The following is a 9,873-nucleotide window of genomic DNA, read 5'->3' as shown; positions in this document are numbered from 1 at the left end:
TTGGACCATTTTGCATGGTTTTATCACAGACTGGCTCTTAAAAAGTACATAGTGAGCAGTGGTCGTTACATACAAACGTTCACCTAAATTGTCCCAGTCAAAAATGGATGAATTTAATGTGTCAATCAATGGCCACAGCCACACTGTTTTGAATTTCATTCTATTGTTTCTACGCATTGCTTGAAGAGAACAAATTTAAATACATTGATTGTTCAATAAAATGTCCAAGAACTATACAACGAACAAGATCTGTCCCAGTACTATAATTCGGAAAAAAGAAGAAATAATCTTATATTTTCATTTTTATTCAACTTTGAAAGTTACAAAAAGTAATCATTTCACTGGACGGAATTATTTGTATCAAAACGTGCAATATATCAAACATTCTTCAACAACAATAAAAATTATACAATAAATAACTTAATATATATAACAATTATTAACAAATAATTTAAAATATCTTATATTTCCTGAAGTACCTATACCACTTTCAAACCAAGACATGGTAGTTCAGAGAGCACAAAATAATGCATTCTGATTGCAACAGAGAAATATTTCTTAAATACTTTTAAGCCATAATCACAACCATTTTCAAGACATTTTGATATAGCGCACTATCTATTGAACATACTAAGTCAAAGATATAAAAAAAAAAGCTGCAAAGAATCGAACAAATGAATTCAAGATTTACATGTGATCAATATAAAAACTTCATGGAAGTTTCAATTTAAACGAGACCAAGATTTTCCTCTGACAGTTGACTAAGGTCACCTGTTCTATTTTATCTTATGCAATATGAATATAACGTATAATATGCTCAAGATAAAATCTTTTATCAGATTCATGTGCAATTCGCATTACATTCATGATGAAAAAAAACACAATACATTTAAACAAGCACAAAGTGTCACAAAGTCTACTTGAAAGATATTGTTATTTGACCCTATGACGTAAGGAAGAGCTATTCATATAGCTATTGTTGGATTTGCAATTTGACCTGCATTTTTATATAATCATGTTAAGATTTAGAACATCTAAAAGATGTGTCTTTGGGTCTAAATTTATATGTTTAATACAGTAAATGTTCAAACTTTGAACTGATGTACCAAAGTATAAACTTCGTCAACAGAATAAATATACTAAGAGTTAATAATAAATAATTATAAAAATAAGAAGATATGGTGTAATTGCCAATTAGTCAACTCTCCACATATAGAAGTCTTAGAAGTGAACAACTGCAATAGGTCACTGAAGTCTATACGGCCTTCAACAATATGCAAAAGCCATACCGCATATTCAGCTATAAAAGGCCCCAAATTGACATATGTGAAACATTTCAATGAGAAAATTTAACCTTTTTTTACCCCCTCCTCCCCAAAAAAAAAAAAAAATAAAAAAATAAAATAAATAAATAATTTAAACAAACAAACAAAAAATACCCCAATGTTCTGTTTAGGAACAAACGCAAATATTTCGTTTTCAATTGCTTGAAATAATCTATACAAACATGCATAATTTCTTAAAATAGACTTTGCTACTGGATATGTTCCAAGTTCGAATATTAAAGTTTTATATTTTACTCTACCATTCAAACATACAGTAACGCTTCATGTACGTCTATTAAAATTCTAATGACAAGTTTTCATATTTTGAATTGATATTATTGCAAACTTAAGTAATTTTAAATAAGTTTATTGCACCATGATACTACTTGGTTTAACCCACATATTCTATTTTATTAACTTATTATTTAATGTAAACACTGCAAGTTCAAATACAGGCCGTCGAACGACAAAATAATCAAGTCAGTTCCAAAGCACGCCGTTGAAAATCACGACAGACACAGACCCAGATGTAATTAATTTTTGCCAAAAAAAGAGCTGAGGTAGCATAGTTTCAGTGTTGCTATTTATATTATGGTATTAGCAGATGTTTCATTTTTGGCAGCAACAAAATATTAGTCAAAAATTGAAATTCTTATACATAGAAATGATGTAACAACAATCCGCAAATTTTCTAACATATAAAAAAGAAGATGTGGTGTGATTGCCAATGAGACAACGCTCCACAAGAGACCAAAGTGACACAGAAATTAACAACTATAGGTCATCGTACGGCCTTCAAGAATGAGCCAAACCCATACCGCATAGTCGGCTATAAAAGACCCCGAAATGATGTACACATGGTTATTCTACACGTTCCTTATACATGAAACACATGTCTTCACTTTTAATAACACCAACTTAATAAAAATTGACTTATTAAAAATGTGTTCTACCAAATTATATATAATGTAAATTGTAAAGAGATTTTGTATAACGTTGTATGAGGTACAAGTTCTTCAGTCTACATTTAGTCTATGATCAAACATTTCATGTATATTATTAGCCTCTTTGATGGATAAAAGTGAAAAGAAAAACAACCTGAATGTAAACAGAACGAATACACTTAATATCAATTTGAAAACAAATTTATGCTTTTATATATAAAAAATTATGAGTAAAATAACCCGATTCAAGACCATCCCATAACATAACGAAATTAAGCATTTTAAATAACTGCAGGAAATAATATTGAATTAAAGTCAAATAGAATGCCTATAAACATGAATTTTATTAGCCATGAAAATCCTGTTACAATGGTTAATTTATAAAGTTTGGTAATGAAAAGAAGCCAGTTTAAATAAGAATAAATATGACATAATACTCCGGTACAGGATAGAAGTGTTTCAAAGAGGAAGAGACAAGTTCCGCTAAATTTATTTCACATAAGGAGCATTTTGAAAACTAATTTGTTATGTCAAATTGATATAATTGTTCATTTGATGCACTTGTCAAAAGTATTGCAGTAGTATATTATAGTTCATTTATAATGTTAGTCGAGGTAAAAATACTAAACCATAAAAGTCGATTTGAAAACAAAAATAGGGTGCAATGGAATAAAGTATCCATGTACATATTACAAGCAGAGGAAATAATAACTACCAAACTTAGAGGAAGAACTCAAAACTGTTAAGAATTATTTTCTCCAGATTGAAATTGAATAAAAACGAAGGTCTCGCGTGGAAAGCAACGAACGTGCAACCATATGAATAAAGATGTTAATGCGTATAAAATCAAAAATTTGTTACCATTTCAATAAAAAAATCATCTTTTAAAAGTTTGAAATACGTGAAGAAAATTTGTCTAAGAGTAAAACTGGGAGGTAATCTTCTTATTTTTTATTTGAAAAAAATGCATTGAAAAATTAAGTCTGTTTGGCATAATAAAAAGATTTACATCTTTTCTTACAAAATATTTAGCATAGAACTTCATTTCTGTATAAAATTTAAATTCACAACTGATCAAAATAGTTCAACATTTACTCCCCTCCACTCTCATATATACATTTTCTCTATAATCAAGTGGAATATAATAGTTAAAATTAAATGGTCGACTCATGGTGAATTTAACATTTTGACAATTCTGGATTTCAGTTGCCTAATGTCAACATCAATTTTAGGCACTTCGTAACTGGGACGAGAAAATAAAGTGGTGAAAAATATGACTGATATTGATCACACCAAAATAAATTTACAACCAAACAATAAATTACGTATAAACATCTCAAGCAAACTTGAAATAAATGAAAACTTGTTATTACAACTGGAACTAAATCACACAACATGTTTGTACAATTTCAACAATACATTAATGCCCATAAAAATATAAAGGAAAGAAAGAAGAGAGTCTCGTGGTTACTCCAATACCATACACTTCTATCTTCTCTAACACTTCCACAGTTCCTGCAAGATAAATTAGATTATCATGAATTGTAAGATAACATTTTATATGCATCAACATTCTGATGATCTCGGCACAACCTCGTTGATGTTAAAAGACTCCGAATATAATACAACATCCGAATTTAGAATATTAGGTGTTTTTTTCGTCCCCCTTTACTCTTTATATATTTACAAACCAACTAGTTCCATGAAAGTTAGAATGAAAAAAGGCGAGAACTAACTGATAACAAGAATGTGTCCCAAGTACACGTATGCCCCATCCGCACTATCATTTTCTATGTTTAATGGACCGTGAAAATGGGGGAAATCTCTAATTTGGCATTAAAATTAGAAAGATCATATCATAGGGAACATGTTTACTAAGTTTCAAGTTGATTCAACTTCAACTTCATCAAAAACTACCTTGACCAAAAACTTTAACCAAAAACTTTAACCTGAACTTCGCACCATCATTTTCTATGTTCAGTGGACCGTGAAAATGGGATAAAATCTCTTATTTGGCATTTATAAAGATCATAACATAAGGAAGATGTTTACTAATTTTCAAGTTGATTGGACTTCAATTTCATCAAAAACTACCTCGACCAAAAACTTTAACTTGAAGCGGGACGAACAGACGGACGAACGAACGGACAGACGGAGGCACAGACCAAAAAACATAATGCCCATTAATGGGGCATACAACTATAATGTTCACTTGCAATAATGTAATAGAATTCAAAGTATGTCCATGGGTACATCCACCTAATACCTTAATTGAATATTTTTTTTATCAGAGACCAAACTCGACCATTCACTTAATATGAAAGAAGATGTACATGTAGTATGATAGCCAATGAGATAACTATCCAACATAATTCAAAATGATATTGATTCAAGCAATTATATGTCACCGTTTGACTTAAACGAAGAAAAAACCATACCGGATCATACCGTATAGTCAATTATAAAAGGCATATATATATATAAGTCTATAATCTTAAGATATTTAAGAATTGTTAATCAATTCAATTAGAATGACCAGGTCAACGAATTTTAATAACACTTAAATGACAATAATGGGGTACGACTTATTGATATTTTAATCTTGGTAAACAATTTACACAAAAGATTTAACACTTTTATTCTACAAAAATTCTGTTACACATTATATGAACTCATAATGAGGGCCTTTTAAATATGTTATTTGTTAATTTTGAATTCTATTTTAGTGTTTTATAATGATGTTTTTTCGTAAAATAAATAGAATGTATGATTAAAAATATTTGCCGTCAGTGATAGATTTTAGGCCGGTTTCTGAACAAGATTATAAGGATAAAATTTGTTATCAAATTTAACGTTAATCCTGTTTTATATCACAAAAATGGCTAATATGTTTTACTTGTATAAAACAATTCACAAATTGATAAAAAATAACCTTTACCCATTCCATTAACATTGTAAATTGTTTAAACGCAGAGTACGCTTAAGTTAAAATGTTTATGTCTTTTGGTATAGTTTACATTCAGGATTGAACATAAACTTTAAATCGCCTTGTCCGTCCCTTGTGAAAAGTGACTATGATTTAAGCTCCGAAAGTCTAAAATTGTCACTGTTCCTGATTATTTCTTTCTTTAAAAAAATGAGTAGATATGGCCAAAATATATAGAACTGATATTGACTGAGTTTTATGTATAAAACGATTTTATCAAATTTACCTCGACATTTATACATGTCACGGATATTTTAGGATAGCTTTGTTTATGATCCAACTGTACACATGGCAGATAATCTTCAAAGTTCATTGTGATTTATAAGAGTAATGCAGTAAAGATATGGTTGAAGACGTTAAGGAAGTATTTCAATAAATACTTTCGTTGTGAATATTAAATTGACGATAAAACTATTGTCCTGAATAAAGTGCATTAACATAGCTTTATCATAAAGCAAACAGATTTGTGCAAATCAAGTGGCTATGGTGTTGTGGAAAACAAAAGTTTTTATTGTTCCAATTTATTTTGAAAATATTTTTATTTCTGTTTTAAAGGCTTCAAAGTTTGTGAAATAATTTCCTGATATAAATATAACCTTTAGTTTATCGTTCATTTATAACATCAGAATGATATATCTAAAAATTCAAACCTGAACTTACATTTCGTTTAAGAGGACTGTACATAATTAACAAGATCATCAGACACAAGATGACAGGCACTAGGTGTAAGGACGGACGTGTCACATAACTGCTGAGCAGATAATATATCTAATGATAGTTTATTGCTTAAAGTTCCTCCCTCAAGTTTTGGGTGATTTGGAGAGTTTGGTAGAGGTTGTAGTCTCGTTGGCGGTTTAATACTGAGCATGTAACTTGAGGTATGGCTGACTTCAGACGTGTTTGATTTGGAAAATTTATCTTTCTTCTTCCTCTTCTTTTTCGACGAATGCGAATCTGATATCGATGTTATAGTGCTCTCTAAATCAGATGTATAACTGTTTGAGCATAACATAGTTTCATTGTCGTTTTGAATTGGTGTACTATCAAGCACAACTTTAGAGAAAGACTCTTTAATTTCACCAGGGATAGAAAGTCCATTTTTACTAGCACTACTACTTTGACTGAGTTCGCTTATCTCATTATGAGTATCCAACATATGTTTGGAGGTATCTGTTGTTAAGAAAGCTATTCCTGTTTTATTTGTACTAATATCTAAACCTGAGTCAGCTGCAGATGAAGTTGTAACTGTCGTTTGCACGTGATCTGTTGATTTCATTCTCACTTCCGGATGTGAACTTGATCGTCTTTGTAATGTATCGTCTGCATCTTTTACACTCTTGCTTGTTATAGGGTGAGACACTGAGAATGGGTCTAATTCGTTACTTGAATCGTAATCACTAGTATCACACTGATTAAGGAATTCCTGAGATCCAAGTACGTCACATTTCATTACTTTAGGATTATCATATACATCATCACTGTCTGACAAACTTTCATCATCATCCATCGTGTGCATATGAACACCATGTGACGTAGCAAAAAATACAGGAACTTGAAATCCGGTATTTCGAACGCCATTTTCTTTGACTTGTTCCTCTTTGAAAACTTTTATTTCGTCAGATAGTTTAACTTTCAACTTCAATTTGTCAGATAAACTGTCTTTCGAACTGTCTGGCGAATATTCTTTGTTAGTGGCGTCATCCACCGAATTTCTTTTTTTGCAGAACATCATATCTTTAAATGTCTGCCAAATATCTTTGTTAAACATAAACACTGTTAATGGCAGCGCCATTACATATGAAAACTTCAACCATAATAAAGTAACGTTAGCATATGGACTGTAATAAATATTTTTAAAAGTCAGACGCGCAATGAACGCACTTAAAAATGGCATTTCACAAATTAACCATGCCAAACAAAGTACACCAACCGTTTTTGTAGCACTAACTTCAGTTAAATACAGATTTCGGTCACTGTCTGTGTCTTTGGAGTATTGATGTTGAGTCATGATAGTATGTATATGGTCCCGCTGAGAACACGCAGCCTTCAAAATGAAAACAAAGAAAAAAATCATTGCACAGAGTGGTAAAATGTAACATAGCAACACATTGAATGCAAGAAACTGGCTGTTAATGTCCTCAGCTTGAAGACAGACGCTCAGATAAATATATATTTCGACAGAAATCAGTCCGGCAATGAATGGAAAGCTAAATGCCACAGACTGTAGCCAAGTATATATTATCATAAAAATCGTTCTTGGAATATTTTGTAGACTTACATATTTCTCTGGCACTATAGAATAAATAAATCTGTCAAGACTGAACACCGTCAGTGTTAAAGGCGTTTCTATTGTTACTATGTTCATAAAAAATGAATTTACCCGACATAAACTCGTATCTAAATCTAAAGATGGCGATACAGTATATCCTATTGCAAATGAAAAGTTTAGAAAACAGTTCAACAGATTTGTAATGGCTAAATTAATTGTTATTATATTTATTACAATCGATCTGTGTTTCCGATTACTTCCTATTGTTATTGTTAGAAGGAGATTTCCAAATAATCCGACAAGAAGAAAAATCACCAAAAATGTTGTTTTCGCTGCGGTAGATGGAACCAATGTAGAATTCCTTGTGTCCGAAGAATTTGCAGCCATATTCCCACTATTGATCTAATACTTCCATGTCGTCAGCAATTTATTCCATCACCACAAATTCTACAAGAAATCTCTGAAACATGTTTACAGTTTATCCCATTTTAAGAAGTAACATTTATAAACACAAAAATATCGTACACTTTGTAAAGCATTTCACAAAATTAAGTCTATAAACGTTATGTATGAGAAAATATTTAAATATTGGCAAGCAAGTTTAATCTTGCGATTTACCTACGTTAATTGTCACACCTGGGCGGACAATCGATACACCTAATCATATATATCGACTCGGAAGTTTTTATTTTCCAATCCGGCATAATGTAAACCATGGATTCGCCTTGAGTAATCAATAATGTAACTTTCAAGTTTCTTTAATATTTATGTACAAATATTAGGATAGTTTTGTAAACCTGACTTACTTTACTTTTGTAGAAAAATTAATTCAGAAAACAAATGGATAAATAACGAAACAGCCAGACGAATTAAAAAGGAATTTTAATTTATTGATGTTTATAATGTACGACAAGAATTTGCATATAAAGTGTAAACAAAAACAAAAAATAGTATATGCAAAATCATTCTACCATCTTTTGTTTAAACATATTTATTTATAGTGAAGTGGGAAACAAGTTTTTGCAACTTATATTAATCCCTTTCCACTTTGCGGGTGCGAGTGCTGCCTTGTAGCGGCATTAGCCTGCTCTTTTTCGAGATCTACAAGGGTGTCTTTAACGTGCAAGAGATATGACTCTCTTTTAATACTCGTCAGCCATTTATCGCCCCCTTCCAACGGACTATCATCATGTCCTCAAGACCATACTCGCAAATAGTGTGAAGGGAGAGCCGAAAGTTCAGTCCCTGAAATTTTCATCCCGGAACGGGAATCGAACCAGGAACCTTTGTATTAGTAGTCCGATAATCTTTGCATATTTGATGAGTATCCATAAAATATACCCCAGCAGTTTCAGTTTTAGTTCAAATCAGTGTATAGAACTAAAGTTAGTGCATTGGATGTCAAATTTTGCCTCTATTATCAATTTACAGTGTCGAATCCTACTGGGAATTGAATATTTATTTTTTTATCAAAATTATACTTAAAATATATTTCCAAAATTTTGCATAATCCAAAAATAGAATGTATTCGTCGATACATGTTGCTGTACAGATAATTGACACGAAAGAGCAAATTTTACATTTTTTTCTGTCTAATTTGCATCGAAAGACATCACTAATCAGTAAAGTAAATTGTGCCTGAAAGATAGTTAAATACACCAAACGAAGTTTTAGTTTTTGTTAGCGATGTCAAAACGATTCATGAGGGATTAGCCTTATCTCTTTGCCGTTCCTTAACCACTTTATTATTCATCTTTCAACTCAACTAGACTCGCAAAGTTCAGACAAATTGTCTGCAAACTTCTTTTCACGAAGCAACCCCTCAAATACCAAAGCTTCGGTAATATCTCGCATGGTATCTTTAGAATTGTTCTTTTATCGACATTGAGGTGTGTTTTCCACCCTATAAATTGAATTCTCCATTGAATTCTTTAATTAAACTTTAAAGTTTGTAGTCCCAAGTATATATTGTATGTATTATGCAATACCGGGAAGTGTATGTGCTATTCATATATTAAATATAAAGGACTGCGTTTGTAAAGATTCATCATATATTAGGGGGAAATCAATGTCATATAAATCTTTAATAATAATCCCATTACGACGTGTACATTGAAATCCGTGAGGACCAAATTTCATTTAGCAGCATTGTTTTCCCTGTCATACCATACTGTCTCCGTCTCATAAGAACACCTTAACCATAACTTGTCATTACAACGACAATGCACAATGTGTCGCAGTTTTTACTTCCTGAATCCAGTACAATTGTTTGTGTATAGTATTACAGGTTTTGTTTGTCTACGGAGATGTGTTGTTAGTGCTACATAATATATTTTTGTTTGAAGATAA

General features: G+C 31.2%; 1 protein-coding gene across 1 annotated transcript; it reads right to left on the bottom strand.

Annotated features, from left to right (window-relative positions):
- Positions 1-289: 289 nt before the first annotated feature.
- Positions 290-9,147, bottom strand: LOC139520718 (histamine H2 receptor-like). Its single transcript, XM_071313598.1, has 2 exons — positions 5,916-9,147; positions 290-3,784 (listed from the first exon to the last, which is right to left on the bottom strand). The coding sequence occupies exon 1, from the start codon at positions 7,909-7,911 to the stop codon at positions 5,923-5,925; it is 1,989 nt and encodes a 662-aa protein (XP_071169699.1). The 5' UTR covers positions 7,912-9,147; the 3' UTR covers positions 290-3,784; positions 5,916-5,922.
- Between the last annotated feature and the right edge of the window lie 726 nt (positions 9,148-9,873).

The sequence above is a fragment of the Mytilus edulis genome, chromosome 4 (assembly GCF_963676685.1).
Source record: "Mytilus edulis chromosome 4, xbMytEdul2.2, whole genome shotgun sequence".
Lineage (NCBI taxonomy): Eukaryota > Metazoa > Mollusca > Bivalvia > Mytilida > Mytilidae > Mytilus > Mytilus edulis.
Note: the sequence above shows the minus strand (reverse complement) of the source record. Positions and strands in the feature narration are given on the sequence as shown.